General features: G+C 34.2%; 1 protein-coding gene across 3 annotated transcripts in view; it reads left to right on the top strand.

Moving 5' to 3' along the window:
- nAChRalpha4 (nicotinic acetylcholine receptor alpha4) overlaps window positions 1-18,347 on the top strand; it is a 327,885-nt gene that overhangs the window by 121,987 nt on the left and 187,551 nt on the right. For all 3 annotated transcript variants that reach the window (XM_089094869.1, XM_089094868.1, XM_089094870.1), the window contains one exon: window positions 9,760-9,875. In XM_089094869.1, coding sequence (XP_088950995.1) covers window positions 9,760-9,875 — 116 coding nt within the window. The remainder of the gene's footprint in view (window positions 1-9,759; window positions 9,876-18,347) is intronic.

Genomic DNA, 18,347 nt, shown 5'->3' with positions numbered 1-18,347 from the left:
TTTACTGAAAAAGAATTATGTTACAAATGTTTTCTTTTGTACCTAATATTGAAAATAAATATCAAAATTACAGTAAAATTTTGAACTGATGAGCTTTCAGCAATTAATATCATTATACATCAAATATTCAGTTTAATTTATTAGTTTTTTCCAAGATTGGTCAAGACAAATATAGTTTCACTACAAACAAAATTTGGATACTGCCCCCTTCTTTAACTGCAAAAATTTAAAGCCTTCTGCGTCATTGGCGCTTCATTGAAAACGAATTACTGTTATATTACAAATTTATTCTTTTCCAGCTCTTACAGCATTGAAAATGAAAAAAAAAATTACAGTGAAAAAAAATCAGGAACTGATGGATCTTTCAAAAATTAATAGCATTATATATCTAATATTCAATTTTATTTTGTTTATACTTTCCAAGACTGTTCAAGACTCGTATAGTTTTCAGTAAGGCGCCAATGACGCAGTAGGTTTTAGGCTTCTGAAGTGAGGCGATACCCAAACTCTTGTTTGTAGTTATTTTTATTCGATTCAAACTCGATTTGCATATTCAATTTAAGTTTCACTCGTTTTAAGATTTATTTATTCATTTACATTAATATATATTGTATGTTTGCTCGCATTGATTGTTTATTTGATTTCTGTTCGTTTATAGTTTGATTTATACTTTAATAGCGAACTATTTTTTTTTGTTTTAAGCTTGATTTTCATATTCAATCTAAGCATTACTCGCTTTAAAATCTATTTAGTCATTTATATTATTATTTGTTGTATGTCTTTTGCTATGATTGTTTATTTAATTTTTGTTCGTTTTGGGTTTCATTTATTCTTTAATAGTATTTTCTGAACGTTTTGAGCTTGAATTTTGACAGGTATTCATATCTCCTGAACTTAAGTTTAAAATGGCCTTTACTTTTCTTTGAAAAACTTATTTTTCGGAAAGTTTTTTTTTTAACTAATACATGAAATACTTGTTATTATTAAGCATAAATTGTTAGTATAAACTATGAAAAGATCCAATTTCCTGACTTGAAACGTAAGCTAGAAACACTAAATTAAAAAATAAAGGAAAAACGTTAGAATAAGAAATTAAGAAAAGTATTATGAAGCCACATTCGAAGAAAATTGAAAAAACTGCGTTCCTGCTACCCTGACTATTTTTTTTATGACTAACATTGAATGCGTGGGATAGACCTAACATATAATGTGCCTATTCAAGTTCGGTTTTCCAAGTCATGACTAGCCCACACTTTTATTGATGGTCTTAAAAGTTCTTAAATTTTTGAAAAAAGGAAAATAAGACTTTCGTTCATTTTTGAGAATTGCTATAAGCCAATTTGAAGGAAAGTAAATTGTCTGAATTGTTATATTTATGTTTTTATCCAAACACTCAAACAAAGTTAGCCACACAAAAAGCTTCAAAGGCTGTTTTTCTTCTGTTAATTTTTTCATTCAAAGTCTATAAGATTCGGGGGTGACATGCCAACATATTGCAAAGGAATTTGACTATTGTGATGGGGCAAGACTGAAGGATACTAAGTTCTAAAAATAAATTTCTACCAGCCATTGTGATTACTAGATATACTAGTTCTTACAACTATAAAACCCATTTTATAGACACAATATGTCAAATCACTATAGGGCAGTATATAATTCTTTCTTCCATTCCATGCATCCTATATGCTAGTGACAGAAAATTTATTTTGACAATGCTATTTGGTTAATTTTGAATGAAGTTGGTCAAAATTCAAAAAAAATTTTATCTTAGCAATACTCACGAAGTCTTCCAAAGCAGTGACCATTTCTGTTGATTTATTTTTTTTTTTTTTGATAATAGATGCCTCTTCGTGCAAGCAGTTTTATATATCTCGCTGTTCTTTTGTATTAAGAATCATAACACAGGACAACATTAAAGTTGCATTTCCCCAGATGGCTAGTAAATTATAAAAAAAAAAAAATATATTGGATTTAGATGGGATCCTGAATGGGAATTCTTATAAGAAATTATGTATCCAGAATAAAAAACTAAATAAAATGTAGTTTCCTGAAAGTACTTTCATCCGAAATCGTAAATGCTTAATCAAAAGAACATAAAATCAAACAGTTCGTGGTAACGAACTGTAATTAAGGAGCGACTCGGCTCAATGGTAACCGAAACTCTAAAAAACGGAGTTTTGATACCAATAGGTGCATAAGAGAATAAGATTTTTATGCTGATTTTAAATATATAAGTTTCATCAAGTTTAATTTTACCAATCAAAAGTTACGCTGAGAAAATTTGCCATATTTTCAAAAAAGGGAGAAAAAAAAACCTAACAGCTATAGAACTTTAATGAAAATAATATCATCAGATTCGGCGTATCAGAGAACCCTACTATCGAAGTTGCAAGCTCCTATCTGCAAAAATGCGGAATTTTGTATTTTATTGCTAGAAGAAAGATCACGGATGCGTGTTTATTTATTTATTTTTTCCCAGGTGTGATCGTATCGATTCATTAGTCCTAGAATATCGTAAGAGGGCTCATTCAAAAGGAAATTAAAAGCTCTAATGCCCTTTTTAAGTGACCAAAAAAATTGGAGGGCAACTTGGCCCCCCTCCCACGCTAATTTTTTCCTGAAATCACCCAATCAAAATTTTGAGATAGCCATTTTCTTCAGCATAGTCAAAAATCTAATAAATATGTCTTTGAGGACGACTTAACTCCCCCATAGTCCGTGGGGGAAGGGCTCCAAGTTATGAACTTTGCAAATTGTTTACATATAGTATTGGTTATTGGGAAGTATACAGGCGATTTCAGGAGGGATTTTTTTTCTGGTGGGTGGGGGGTCGAAGGTGGGGGTTAGGAGGAAGGATCTTTCCATGGAGTATGTTTCCTTGGGTGAAGGGACATTTCTATGAAGGGGGTGAAAGTAAGGAGCAACATTAAAACTTAAAACGAATAGAAATTATTATGTATATGAGGGGTTTGCCCCCTATTTAATACCTCACTCTTTACGCTATATTTTTTTTTAGTACTTTAAAAAGTGCTATTTATTCTAATTAACCGGGACTTTGTGATTCAGGGGTTTTTGATTCGAACAAAGTTCAAACTTTAGCGTAAAGAGTGAGGTATTGACTAGGGGGGCGAACTCCCCAATATAATTAAAAAAATACGAATATAGAAGCTCGTTATGTAATTTAATTCGTAAGTTACGTCATAACAAAATTTCGAGAAATCCATTTAGCCAAAAAAAATAAAAAAAATTAATATGCAAATTTCGTTTTAATTATTCATGTGCGGTGAGCCACAATCAAAACCTGCGTTAATTAAAAATCTTTCAGAAATTAAATAAAAAAAACAAATATTTTTAACTGAAAGTAAGGAGCGACATTAAAACTTTAAACGAACAGAAATTATTCCGTATATGAAAGGGGCGGTCCCCTCCTGAACGCCTAGCTTTTTATGCTAAAGTTTGACTCTGTCTCACAACTTTATTTCTTAAAACAATAAAAAAAAATAGCGTAAAGAGCAAGGCTTTGAGGAGGGGACCGCTCCTTTCATATACGGAATAATTTCTGTTTGTTTTAAGTTTTAAAGTCACTCCTTACTCTCAGTTAAAAAAAAAGACTTGTTTCTTTATTTAATACTGACAAGAGACCAAACGTAGGCTCAACGTTGGCTAAAATCAAATAAGTAAAATAGATAGCCTGATGGTATCTAAGTGGCAAGATAGTACTTAAAACCGAAGGACGGTTTACTGAGTCCCGTACCCTAAGAAATCAAATAAGTTAAATAGAAAGCACAATAGTAACTATCTATACGAGATCTTCTTATTCTCCTTGGAAGCTATTAAAAAAAAACATGTTTTCTCAACTGAAAGTAAGGAGCAACATTAAAACTTAAAACGAACGGAAATTATTACGTATATGAGGGGGTTCACCCCCAGATCAATACCTTGCTCTTTACGCTAAAGTTTGAGTTTTGTTCCAATTCTTTAAGAATGACCCTGAATCACACAGGTCGTTTAATTAGAATAAATAGCTCTTTTGAAAGTACTAAACTACTTTAGCGTAAAGAGCGAGGTATTGACGAGGGGGCGAACGCCCTCAGGTACGTAATAATTTCTGTTCGTTTTAAGTTTTAATGTTGCTCCTTACTTTCAGTGGAAAAAACTCGTTTTCTAAATTTAATTTCTGATCATTTTTTAAAAGATTCTGGGAAATCCGGGGCCCCTTCATGGGAAATTCTCTTCCCCCATGATAAATTACTCCATAAAAAGATCTTTTCACGTACCCCCCCCCCCCACAAAAAAATCCCCTCCGAGAACGTTTATATATTTCCCCAGAATCAATACTATATGTAAACAACGGACAAAGTTCATAACTTGCAGCCCTTCCTCCGGGAATTGTGGGGATTAAGTCGTCCTCAAAGATATAGTTATTAGATTTTTCGACCATGCTGAACAAAATGGCTATCTCAAAAGTTTGATCTGGTGACTTTGCAGAAAAATGAGCAAGGGAGGGGGCATAGTTGCCCTCCGATTTTTTTTTATCACTTAAAAAGGGCAATATAACTTTTAATTTCCATTCGAATTATTTCTCTCGGGACCATCTAAGATCACTGGGTTGATACGATCACCCCTGAAATAAAAACAAACAAAACAAATAAACACGCATCCGTGATCTTTCTTCTGGCAAAAATTACAAAATTACACATTTTTGCAGAGAGGAGCTTGAAACCTCTAAAGAAAGGTTCTCTGATACGCTGAATCTGATGGTGTGATGGTGCCATTAAGATTTTATTACTTTTATAGGGTATTTCCTCCTTTTTTCGAAAATAAGGCAAATTTTTTCAGGATCGTAATTTTTGAAAGGTAAGACTAAACTTGATGAACCTTTCATATTTAAAATAAGCATAAAAATCCGATTTTGTGGATGTATATATTCGTATCAAAATTCTGTTTTTTAGGGTTTTGGTTACTATTGAGCCGGGTCGCTGCTTACTTACAGTTCGTTACCATGAACTGTTTGATATATGAAGATAATTTGTGCATATATTTTTGTTGGTATTTTTTTTTTTTGCAAACGCTAATCAATCTGAACATTAGAGAGTTTTTCAACACCAAAATAGTGTCCTTTAAAAATTATATCCAATCTCAAGAATAAATGTTACTTAATTAGTAACGTTAAAAATAGCGTATCTTGTAAAAACCTAATTCTTGTAACTTAAACAATTTCAAGCTATTCGCATTCAACGTCATCAAACCAGAGTGAACTACAGAGGTTAGGGTAAAATATTTTGATGTGGGAAACCTCTATTGTTAAATGATAAAGTGTTGTGTAGAAAAAATGAAACAGATGGCATCTTTTATCATATCGCTGTTATTAAATTTCCTTTTTAGATTTGGTTTTAAGCTTTCTTTTACTAATTTTGTTTGCATCCCCCTTTCATTTCACGCTGCTTTAGATGTTGTATACATTATATTTGCTCAATGGTATTATCTATGTTGTAGTTTATTTTATTATTCTTTTAATGCTTCGTTTTGTTCAATGACCTTTGAGATAAAAGTAACTATGTGTTTTTAAACTATTCATATTTACGGTTGTTTTAACTTTAGGGAACGTTATTAATTTTTTTCTTTTGTACCAGTATATATTTTAAAGCTAATATCTAATTATAATAATTCTAAGCTTATAGGTTCATTCTATGGATTCAGTGGATTTACTTAGTAAAATACCAAAAAAACATGGTAAATGGCTTTAAACTAACACTTCTTACACTGTTTTGTCTAATCGGAGGCAAATCATAATAGCCAATAAATAAAGGAATCATGATTGCCTGGTATAGTATACACCACGGTTCATAGGAATAAACTGCCATATTCTAGTAAGAAAAAGCTGCTGTTTGAGCCTAATCAGGAATGGTAACTCATTTCGGTTAACATCAACAGTGAAAGTGTATTGCGAAAACAAATTCATGGGAGGTTTGAAAAAGAACTGAAAATCCCTTGAAAATGGCAAATTTTACTGATTTCCTGGCCGGTGAAAGACTGTTGTAAGCAATACAAATTAGTCTTTTATTTTCTTTAGGCTACTTGAAAGCGCTTCTTCTTTTAACCATGATTTGCTTCTTCGGGTGTATGTTTTCCGTAAACCACTAGTTCTTAGATTTCTACGATAATAGGGAAATACCACGAGTCAATTTATTTAAACCAGTTTTGCCAGTCATATGTGGCAAAACCTGCAAAGCAATATACCTCTATTGATTTATTGGCTGATAAAAGATCATCGAGAGTCACACAAATTAATTTTTCATTTCCTTCTTGCTACTTGAGGTTTTTTCTCACCCTACGTTTGTTTCGTTGCGTTTTTCTTTTTTTTCTAGTAAGATGCTAGTTTCTCATAATTCTATGAACGTAGATTATTATAACGAGACAGTTTATTTGAATCAGTTTTGTAGTTATATGGAGCATAAACTGCGAAGTAACAAATTTTCTTCAGTTTAAGCTCAAACTTCGCTCTCTGCTTCTCACAGAAAAACCATTAAGTTCAACTTAGATTTAAACATAAGTTAGAGAAAATTAAAATTCAATTAATTTAAATTTAAATTTTGGTTAGAGATCTACATGACCTAATTTCAAAGTTTCATAAATAGCCTAATATAAACCTAGTTTAGTCAAAAATGTCCTCAAAACAGTAAACAGAAAAAAAAACATTATGTATATCCCTTACTCGCATAATGCGTAAAATTTGCTAGTTTTCGGTCAAAGAATCTGAAAAAAAATATAGCCTACAGGCTTTCAGATTCTTTGATGCATCATCTGATGAATATTGGAGGAAGCACCCTAAAGAAATAGATAAGATGGACCTACAAGTTGTTTTTGTACGGTGGTAAAGTACTAAGGTGTTAATTTTTTTTTCGGAGGGGGGGAAGGGTGGCTGAATTAAAAAAAATCCGATAGTTTGAGTAAGAAGTGCCCAGGAATCAAGAAAATTAGGATTTTGGGGGAGTGATGTCTTATTACTGGGAATAACTGAAGATATTGATGACGACGAAGATTATAATGAAAATACCATTGTCGATGACAAAAAATACAATGATAGCAATGCTGGTAACAAACAAGATACACAGCTTCAATGATAACTGTGATAATAGCAATCATGATTTAAACAATGATGTTAATTATAACAATGAGGTTGACTTTGGTTTCGTCGTTTCTATTATCATCGTTATTGTGCTTCTCAACATCATCTAATGCCTTTCATAAAATATCTTATGCGACCACAATCAAACCATTCGTCTAGTGTTTCCTTCTTCTATGTCCTATACAGTTTCAGTTCCGGTGACTCAAAAGGCATTATGTATCATTTTTGGGAAACTGAAACAATTGCACAGTTTTTCCACACCGCTCTTAAGATTGGTTAAGATGGTTTTCCCGTATTTTATCTAAACCTCAATATACACCAAAATCTTCGTTGGATATTTGTTATGTTTTATTTGCAAGCGGGCGAAGTCCAAAAATGATGTTTGGTAAAGATACGACTTTTGGTAGTATATCAGAGACTTAGAAAACCTTCCTTAGACAAACAAATGGTTGCAATAAAAGTAAAATAAAAGAAGGAAATATGCTCTTCTGCAAAGTTAATGAAAAACGGAAAAAAAGAGAAAGATGACACAATAGTGTTATATTATCATCACAACAAAAAGTGATTGAAAAGAGTGATTTTCTTTGTTGATTTGCCTTGTTGTTCAAGGAAAGGGGGCTGTAAGTTTTGTGCACAGATTTTTTGGCAATGGCAGTTCTAATGGTGCACATCTTATTTTGATCAGACGCCATTTTCGAGAGGTTCCAGACTGTTGTCAGAAATTCCTACAAATTGTAACAAACTTTTACTATTACGTTTAATCGAAATAATAGTCATCATTTCTGAACCAGCTACAAATAGGAATTGTTCTCACCAGACAGCTTGTTTAGACGTTTTTTAAATTCTTGGTTACTGTGAGCCGTGGTTCGTTGCCGCGTTGCAGTTATCGCTGCAACCTTGATTTGCATCGTTTAGGCTATGCTATTATTTAATTATAGGTTGAAAACAACTGATTTTGCTTTTTGAATTCAAAAGTAATTGGTTTTGGAATCTGGCATACCATTGCTTTCAACTATAACATTATTGAACCAAAAAAAAAAGTTTATTCCAATTAATTTTTTCACAAATATGAGTACTTTTTTTAAAAAGCTACAATCATTTACAAATTTCAATAAAAATATACAAAAGAAAAGCGAAATATGTCAATAAGCAGTTGAAATTTCAATTCACTTGTCAAATTAGTCCTTGTCCTTTCACAAAAGGAAAACAAAAATAAGAAAATATCCTCTCTTGTATCTCTTAAATATCCTCTTTATATTCAGCTCGTGACTCTAATATCCAATATATTCTGTAGATACCAATATAGTCTCTTCTTATGACAGAATTCTCTCTCTCTAAAAAAAAAATAAAGCAAAATTTCGAGGTAACAACAAAAAGATGTATTCTTAGACATATTCTATTAAAACAATTTGATATATGATATATTGCATGTGAAGATCTGTGCTAAATAGGGAGGGGCTGCACGCAAAACAAGGATATTAACAAGGTAGGATCAGTCCATGAGAGTCGAAGAGTTGACGTGGACGATCCGTGGACGGTTCAAAGAGTGACATCTGTCACTCTTGCGACAGGCCAAAAATATACGTAAGGGCAAATTCTGTAGTTTTCGAAAAACACAACGTTTATGCTAAGCATATTTTTTTTCAAGCTTCGTGCCCTCGAAATATTTGAAAATGTCCTTGATGTTAAAAATTTCGAAGTATTTTTAAAAAATATCTGTCAACTAATTTTAAAATGGTTATTTTCTATCTGATTCTACTGAAGGGTTAAAAAATGAAAATAAATATTTTAGTACAAAGAGTGTTATGTTGTGTTTTGGCTATTTTATTTGTTATTTACTTTTGTTTCCCCTCAGATTTTTGCTTGACATGATATAAAAATAAAGATAAAGTCAACCATATTATGCTTTAAGCTGTATGTATGAAATAAAAGTATGTAATGAAAAATTAAACAAATCGATTCATAGAATAAGTTTTTGAAAACCAAGGAAAATTGCAGTTTGGCATAAGTAGCAGTGGTGCTCCCTTTTTCACTGTTTTTCTAACGGGATCATCCTGTACAGAGGATGGTCGTAGAGTGACCTATATGTGCCCACTTAAAAGTCATTATTTCCATTTTGTGCCCTCTTTAAGTAGCACAAAATATTAGCCACAATTGAGTGCCATTTTTGCCATTCCGTGCAGTAAAACACCAATTTTGGTCAAATTAGGGCATATATCTCCTGAATATTTGCCTTCTCATATCGTCCTAAGTCTTAGGAAGGACGCTCTCTTTTCGATTGCTTCAAAAAATCATAATTCTATAGAACGCCAATAGCTTAGATTTAAATGATTTATTTGGCATATACATATAGATAAAATAGATATAAGCATTAATAACGCAAACATACAGATTCTCAAGACATACATAATAGCAATAATAGATACGAACAAACTCTCAACGACATTAAGTTTTAACAGTGATGTTAAGGAGTCCCGACATAACCTTTAAATGGGTAGTCCCGAAGCCTTGATCCTAGAAATGAGTAACTGAAACTAACAAAGTTTAAATTTGTTTTTATTTTGAATTGTATATGCCCTTGGGTTGGATTCTTCGCCTGATTTTGGTTTCTTAATCTGTATATAATCTAGGTAGACCTTCGACATTTAGATGAAACGAATGGAACTGATACAGTTCAAATAGGAATGGATCTGTCAGAGTTTTATATGTCTGTTGAATGGGATATTCTTGCAGTGCCAGCGAAAAGGTAAATGATTTATGTAGTAATCCAACAAGTTCTGTGTCTGGGAATTTTTGAAGTATATAAGAAACCTTCAGAAAGTAACCTCCAACTGGCTGTAAGAAACAACAAGATTAATGAAAACAATGTATCAAAAAGTTCGTGGTAACAAACTGTAATTAAGGAGCGACCCGGCTCAATAGTAACTGAAACTCTAAAAGACGGAATTTTGATACCAACAGGTACATCAAAAGATTCGCATTTTCATGGTGGTTTTACATAAACAACTTTCTTTAAGTTTAGTCTTACCAATCAAAAGCTCCTAACCCGAGAAAATTTGCTTTATTTTCGAAAAAAGGGGAAACAACCCTTAAATGTCATAGAACTTTAATGAAAATCACACCATATGATGCAGCGTATTAGAGAACCCTACTATAGAGGTTTCAAGCTCCTGTCTGCAAAAATGTATAATTTTGCCAGAAGAAAGATCACGGATGCGTGTTTATTTATTTTTTTTTCCCATGGGTGATCGTATCGATCGAGTAGTCCTAGAATATCGTGAGAGGGCTCATTCGAACGGAAATTAAAAGTTCTAGTGGCCTTTTTAAGTGACCAAAAACTTGGAGGGCAACTTGGCCCCCTCCCACGCTCATTTTTTCCCAAAGTCACCCAATCAAAATTTTGAAATAACCATTTTTTTCAGCATAGTCTAAAATCTAATTAATATGTCTTTGAGGATGACTTAATCCCCCACAGTTCCTGGGGGAAGCGCTGCAAGTAATAAACTTTGCCCATTGTTTACATATACGGTAGTATTCGTTATTGGGAAGTATACAGGCATTTTCAGGAGAATTTTTTTTCTAGTGGGGGGTCGGAGTAGGGGTTACAGGGGAGGATCTTTCAATGGAGGATATTTCCTTGGGGAAGGGACATTTCTATGAAGGAGGTGCCAGGTTTCCCAGCATTATTTAAAAAAACGATCGGAAATTAAATAAAAAAACAAGTTTTTTTCAACTGAAAGTAAAGAGGAATATTAAAACTGAAAACGAACAGAAATTATTACGTATATGAGGGGGTTCGCCCCCCAGTCAATACCTCGCTCTTTACGCTAAAGTTTTTTCTAGTACTTTCAAAAGAGCTATCTATTCTAATCAACCGGCCTTTGTGGTTCAGCGGTTTGTGATTCGAAGAAAATTCGAACTTTAGCGTAAAGAGCGAGGTGTTGACTAGGGATAGAACTCCCCAATATATGTAATAAAAACACACAAATATAGAATTTCCTTACGTAAGTTAATTCGTAAATTAAGTCTTAACAAAATTTCGAGAAAGCCAATTAGCCAAAAAAAAAAAGGGAAAATTAATATGCAAATTTAGTTTTAATTACTCATGAACCGTGAGCCAAAATCCATGCTACATTAATTCGAAAACGTTCAGAAATTAACTAAACAAACAAGTTTTTTTTTACCTGGAATTAAGGAAGCGACGATAAACCTTAAAACGAACATAAATTATTCCATTTATTAAAGGGGCTGTCCCCTCCAATGCCTCGCTCTTTACTCTAAAGTTTGACTCTTTGTCACAACTCTATTTTTTAAAACAATAAAAAACTTTAGCGTAAAGAGCGAGGCGTTGAGGAGAGGACATCCCCATTCATATACTGAATAATTTCTGTTCGTTTTAAGTTTTAATGTCGCTCCTTTCTTTTGGTTAAAAATACTTATTTTTTTTATTTAATTTTATTGAAAGACCAGATTGGACATATGTTGAAATACCAGATTGGAGAATGTCGATTTCCACCAGCAAATATCAACACATGCCAAATATTTGGGTAAAAGACGAAATCCTTTATTATATTCTTATGCATTTAGACCATTACCGGTGTTTCGACAATTAGATATGCTCTAATGGTGCTTCATAAGAAAAACTAGGGTCAGCAGAGAGTTGACAGTATGTCGTCAAATCCATTGTTTGGTTGCGATTACAGTTTTGGCACACGTATTTGATATAAAAAAAAAGGTAAAGAATACGGCATTGGACTTTACAGTCCCTACCGGCGGTGCTAATCTCCGTTTCTTGACCCTTTCGGCCAGGAAGTGCTATGGGGGGTTCGGGGCCAACCATCCTGTGCATTCGCACACCCTTCCTGTTTACCTTCTTCAGATTTCTCCTGGTACCGATTTAAAGCTGGGTCAACTCTGGCTGAGCTTACAGAGTCACACCACTGACCCCCGTTCCAAACCAAATAATTGAGTACACTAGGATTCGAACACTCGTCCTCTGGGACATGTATTTGTTATGCTCAGGAACAAGATGTTTTGTCCCTATCATGCAGGGTTAGTTGGCTCGCGTAATACTGAGGCAAATATGAAGTATATGTACTTTTCAAATTTATTCTTAAATACCACGTAACTGACTTTTTTCAAAAACTAAGGCTCTTAAATAATTTTCTCAAACGTTTGACCTATATAGATCGATTTTCTAGGCTAGAAAATCGCTGGATACAAATTTTTCTAAACAAACATGGAGCCGTTTTCTAGAAAAAATAAATAAATACATACATACACAATTATTGCTCGCTTTTATAGATTAATAGAAAAAAAAAAATTTTTACACAAAATAAGTTTTTCAAAAAACAGGAAAGAACGCTATTAAACGAAAAATGAACACAAATGGAATTAAATACTTTACCAAGTATAAAAGTACCACAATTTAGCTTCAATAAACAAGTGAAACGTAAAACAAACATAAATTATAACAAAATAATCCAGTCAAACTCAAGACGGGCAGAAATTATCATAAGTAGGGCTAAAAATCCCTATGCTTTCTAAAAACCAGCACAAAATTTGCACTTCACTGAATTTTTTTTTTAATGTTTTCACTTTTATAGCTTTAACAAATCAAAAATTAATTAAGATTTTATGGAATGAATATCAGCATATGTATGTTAAGCTGACAATGCGCATTAGTATACATTTTTTGTAATCAAAGTTCGTTTGGATCTAGTTCAATTCAACACTCGCCTAAATATTCCTCGAAAGCTTCACCTTAATTAAATACCCTTAGCTTGCGTAGTAGCAATAGCTGCAGTAACAGTAGCCGCATGCACATAGCACCTTTGTTTTTTTTTTCAACGTCTCATTCAACACACGATGAAAGTTTGTACTTGATATCACCAACCGTTCCTAAGTATTTCATACGTCCTCTTGACAACCTATGTGGACATAATGAGTTTGATTTAGTTCAATACAGTTTCACGATTGCCCAAAATTTTCGCCTTGATACCCTTAGCTTTAGTAGCCGTATTAGTAATACCAGTAGTTAAAGTTATAACAGTAGTAGTAATAGCAGTAGAATTAGTTGTAGTTGTCTTAACTCTGGTAGCAGTAATAATAGTAGCAGTGGTAATAATAGTAAAAGTAACAGTAGTTGTAGAAGTAGAAGCAGTAGCATTATGATGCAAATATTTTCTTTTGCTTAGTTCAACATACCCCACAACAAGTCTTGTAAGTTTTAAGTTGACGCACAAAACTGTTCCTAAGATATTGTTGATATGCCCTTTTAACAATGCATACGGATGGCGTGTTATAATTCACTTTACCTACCCCTCCACCCTGAAAATTCTCAGATTGAAAATGAAAATTCCTCACTGAAAATTTCACCTTATTATCCTTACGTATAATTGTAATAGCAGTCCCAGCAGTGGTATTAGTACTCAAATTATTACAATGAGCCATTGCTATGACATTGTCGATATGTCTTTTTGATACCCTGTACATTCAAAAACGTCTTAAAATTGTTATCTTAATGCTCTTATCCTTAGAAATAGTTGCAATAGAAGTAGTAGTTAGAGCAATACTAATAGTAGTAGTAGGACTAGTAAATGTAACAGTGATAGTAATATTATTAGTAGTGTGCACATATTGTTTTTTGGTTAATTGATCTTCCCCTTTGAGTATTCTCTGGGAGTTTCAACTTACAACACAAATCAATTCTTCTGATACGGTATTTTGACAATCTAAATGCGCATAGTGGCTTCTCTTGGTTCGAATTTGCCATCTATGTTCTCTCAATTTTTACCTTCGTAGACTTAGTACGATTGATTAGTATCATTGAAGTTGCGTTGGTAGTAGGAGAAGTAGTTGCAGAGTTAGTGTAGTATTAGTAACAGTAGTAGCAGCAGCATGAATAACTGTTGTAGCATGTACATCTTGCCTTTTTTTTGTCAGTTGAACATCCCTTTCATGATGCAATGAAAGTTTAACCTTGGAACGGTAAGCCGTTCCAAAAATAATGTTAATGTGCGCTTTTGACCCTCTTTTGACGCCTTTTTCACCTTAGTACTCTAACCTTTACAAGATGTTGCAATTAAAATAATAGTTGGAGTAGTTAAATAGCAGCAAAAAGTGAATTCGGCAGTGGTAATAATGTTAGTTTTAGCATGCATATATGACCTTTTTTTTTATCAATTGACCGTCCCCTTCTATGTGTTCTCTGAAAGATCCAACTTAATACCCAAATCAATGCTTGAGATACACCCTTTTGACAATCTGCATAAACATAGTGTGTTTTTATTTAGTTCAATTTCCCCCTCAATACGCTGTCAAATGTAATTGTACTACCATGATAATAGTAGTGGTAGAAGTGGGGGAGGTAGTAGCAGTAATAGTATAATGTTATTATTAGTAGTAGTAACCGTAGTAGCAGCAGTATTAATAGCAGCAGTAGCAGGCACATTTTGCCTTTTGGTCATCTGAACATCCCACTCATGATGCCCCTGGCGTTTCTTTTTGATACGATAAGCCGTTCCAAGAATACTACTGATAAGCCCGTATCAGCAATTTGTATGCACAAAGTGTGTTATGATTTTATTCAAATTTCCCCTCAGCGTTTGTTCATATATTTATTTCAACATCCTCAGCCTTAGTAGTACTCACTAAAGAAGAAGCAGTTTTAGTGACAATGGTGGTAGTAGTAGTAGTAGTTTTGATAGCAGTAGAAGCAGTGGTAACAGTAATAGTAGTAGTGTACGAAAATTGCCTTTTTGGTCAGTTGATCATCTCCCTTATCATTTCCTGAAAGTTCCAAATTATTAAACTCAGTCATTCCCAAGTTACGCCCTTTTGACAGCTCACAGTCATATAACATGCTTTGATTAAAAAAATCAACTTAATTCCCTTCGTAATTTGGGAACGCAGAAGTCAACTTGCTTACCTTTTCTCAATCACACATACTATATATGAACAATGAACAAATTGCCTAACTTATAGCCCTTGCCCTGAAGCCTCAGGTAGGAAGTTGACATCTCCAAACGCATAGTTACTGAAACTTTCAACAATGCTGAAAATAAATAGATGTTCCAAAACTTCGTTTGGACGTTTTTTGGGAAATGATGGGCGTGGAGGTGGGAGCTAATTGCTTTCAAATTACTTTGCCTCTTAAAAAAAACACCATAACTTCAAATTTTAAATCAAATGAGCCCCATCTGAAATTTATACGACCACCCATTCTATAAAAAATTTATATGCCCCAAGGGTATAACTTACAACCCTTGCCCTGAGGGCTGTAGGGAATGGCGTCCTGAAATACATACTTTCTGGACCCTTTAACAACGCTGAACAAATGTGCTATCTCAAAACTTTGATTTTGAGATAGCAGATTCCACGAAGTGTCTTCGTGGAATCTGAATGGCGATGAAGTCAATTAACCACCACTGATTGAAAGCTTGATGTCTTACAACGACGTTTTGTGTCTATAAGAACATTTCCTTTCAGCCGAAACGCTTTCCCTGTTAAAAGTGAATGAAAAAATTCGCCTTCTGGCGGAATGACGAAAAAAGACCTTCCGGCGGACTGACGATACTAATCAGTTCTCACCTTTGGGAATCAGTATTTGTCGAGAACGAGTGTTTCCTTGGCATAAAAGTTGCAAATCTTATAGTATATTGCTGCTACTTACCAACTGATTACAAGAACTTGGCTTCCGAAGAAAAGTTCTCCCGTGAAAAAATAAAACTTGCTAAATCTTTGCAGCAGTTTGCCCATGCATCTAACCGTGTTATCCTCACCGGGGATGTCAAATGCGACCTCTCAGTACCAGATCACTCAAGATCTCAAATACTTCTGTCTGCTCTGTCCAATATGTATGTTGTCCCAAATGACGGTTCGTATACTTATATCCATAATTTCGGAGCGACAAATTCGCTTGATTTCATGCTCTGCTCGAACGGCGTGACTGCGAATGGCTCAAGCCATGTTGACTTTAGCATATCGATATCGGATCATTTACCAATCTCCAACTCTTTTGTCATTGATAGTGCTCTCTTTAAAAAATATGAAAAAAGAAAAACTCTCTTTAAAAACAGAATTGGGAATTCAAATGTGACTGGAAGAAAATAAATGCTGTTGTACATAAATCAGAGCTTGATGCCATACTCGACAAAATAAGATCCCTTTCTAACTGCTGCAACAATCTTCAGACCTCATCGAGTCAGATAAAAAAAATTCTAATCAAAATTTACTGTAGTGAAATCACAGATGCAATGCGTTGTACTGAGGGTTGTGCCGTTCCTGTACGTAAGGTTCGTCCGGGTTCAGAAATACCTGGCTGGTCGATAAATCCAGCTTTACAGCAAAGTTGCAAATCTTCAAAGTTTTGGCACCAAATATGGAATGATTGCGCCCGGCAGAAATCTGATGCCGTTAATGATATACGGATATATACCAAACGTCGGTTTGCTAAGTGTCTTGCCAATCACAAAGCTGAGATTATTGACTGCAGGAGCGAGCGTCTTGCAACTAACGCAAATGAAATTTGGAGATTCATTGGAGGAAATAAGTCAAAAGGCATCGCTTCAGAGCTTCCAAGTGAGAGTGACTGGATCAACTATTTCACACGCGAATTTTCTCCACCTGATACAATGTAAAAAACCCGCTATAAATCCCTACTAGTGGATATTCTAGTTGATACTGAATCAGATATTGGTTTTGTACTTATGGCCTCTGATATTTATAGTTCTATCATTCACCTTTGAAAAAACGTTTTCGCGTGGTTATTATCAATTATGTGAATTCATTTATTACATGCAAGTGATAAGCTGCTGCAGCATGTACATTTTTTTACCAAATTATATTTAATTCTGGTATTGACCCTGATTCTTTTTGTATCGGTACATTTACTCCTGTTCCAAAAAAAGACAAAGATAGCGAGCAATGTTGTTCCTATAGGCCAATAACATTTTCTTCTGTTCTGTGTAAATTGCTGGTGTTACTTGTGATTCACGATATAAATAAGGCCTGTTTAACTCTGGACAACCAATTTGGACTTCAGGAAGGCTTTAGTCGGGAACACTTGCATTACATACTTGCCAACTTTCTGATGGATATAGAGAATAGTGGCGAGTTTCTCGTCCTTGGGGCTCATGATGTCTCTTGTGCTTTCGATTCAATTGTGCATTCTCATTTGCTGCATAGTGCGCAGCAGCGAAGTCTCAATCGTTCTGTTGTGCGGGTATCTAAAAATCTGTATGCGAGATTATGTGTTGTCGTGAAAGTACCTACTCGTCATGGTTATGTAATGTGTAAAGCCGTAATTCGAGTTGGGAAAGGAATCCACCAGGGTGGTATTACTTCACCACCATTGTATAATAATAGTGTGGCAGCACCCCAAAAAAGGCTAGAATTAGTTTTTTTTTAAAGGTTTGGACCTTTCCGTACTCACTTACGCTGACGACATCCTGAAATTAAGTAGAACTGTATCGTCTGTTGAGGAGAATTTTTCTGTGCTTAGTAGGGAGTATGCCAAAATTGGTTTCAATTTTAATGTTTCGAAGAGCGAAGTACTTGGTTTCGGAAAATCTGTTGGCGCTTCTGGATGCGTAAATTAAATAAATCAGAGTATATAATTATCTGTTTATATTAGGCCTAATTATCTCGGTTTACCGATAGGGGATTGTGTAAGAAAGACAAGGGCTCTTCATATCCTTCACCTAAGTAAGAAACTTATAAAAGTGTTTGGTGTGCTAGTTGGTTGTAAAGCTTGCTAAAGCAGGTGCATTCTCACACGTGTCTATAACCCTTTTGCGATACCTCATGTCCTCGCATTGACTCCATTTTGGAATATGTCTACGGCAACTGATAAAAAGTCCATTAGATCTGTATATTTTCGTTTCGCCAAATTTCTCCTGTGTATACCCCTATGGGCTAGAAAAAAAGATTAGTGTCAGCCTACGGGTTAACTGAGCCACTAACCGTGGCTGAGCAGCGCCGCGGTCACTATTTTTCTAGGTTTGATAGGACAAACAGGCTCCATCCTGCTATGTGTTAGTAGAAATATTTGAATCTGTTCTTGGTAGTATAGTTTTCTTTGTGAGTGTGTTCTTCTTTCTTTTATTTTTTGTTATTTTTTTTGTTTTCATCGACTTCATATTGAACCGTTGTGTGTTTTTTTTGGGCAATAAAGATATTGATTGATTGATTAAATGTGCTAGGGGAAATAATGGGC

This window comes from Artemia sp. Qi Xiang Cuo, chromosome 9 (genome assembly GCF_049724085.1).
Source record: "Artemia sp. Qi Xiang Cuo chromosome 9, ASM4972408v1, whole genome shotgun sequence".
In the NCBI taxonomy this organism is placed as follows: domain Eukaryota; kingdom Metazoa; phylum Arthropoda; class Branchiopoda; order Anostraca; family Artemiidae; genus Artemia; species Artemia sp. Qi Xiang Cuo.
This window is presented reverse-complemented; position numbering and strand designations above follow the sequence as displayed.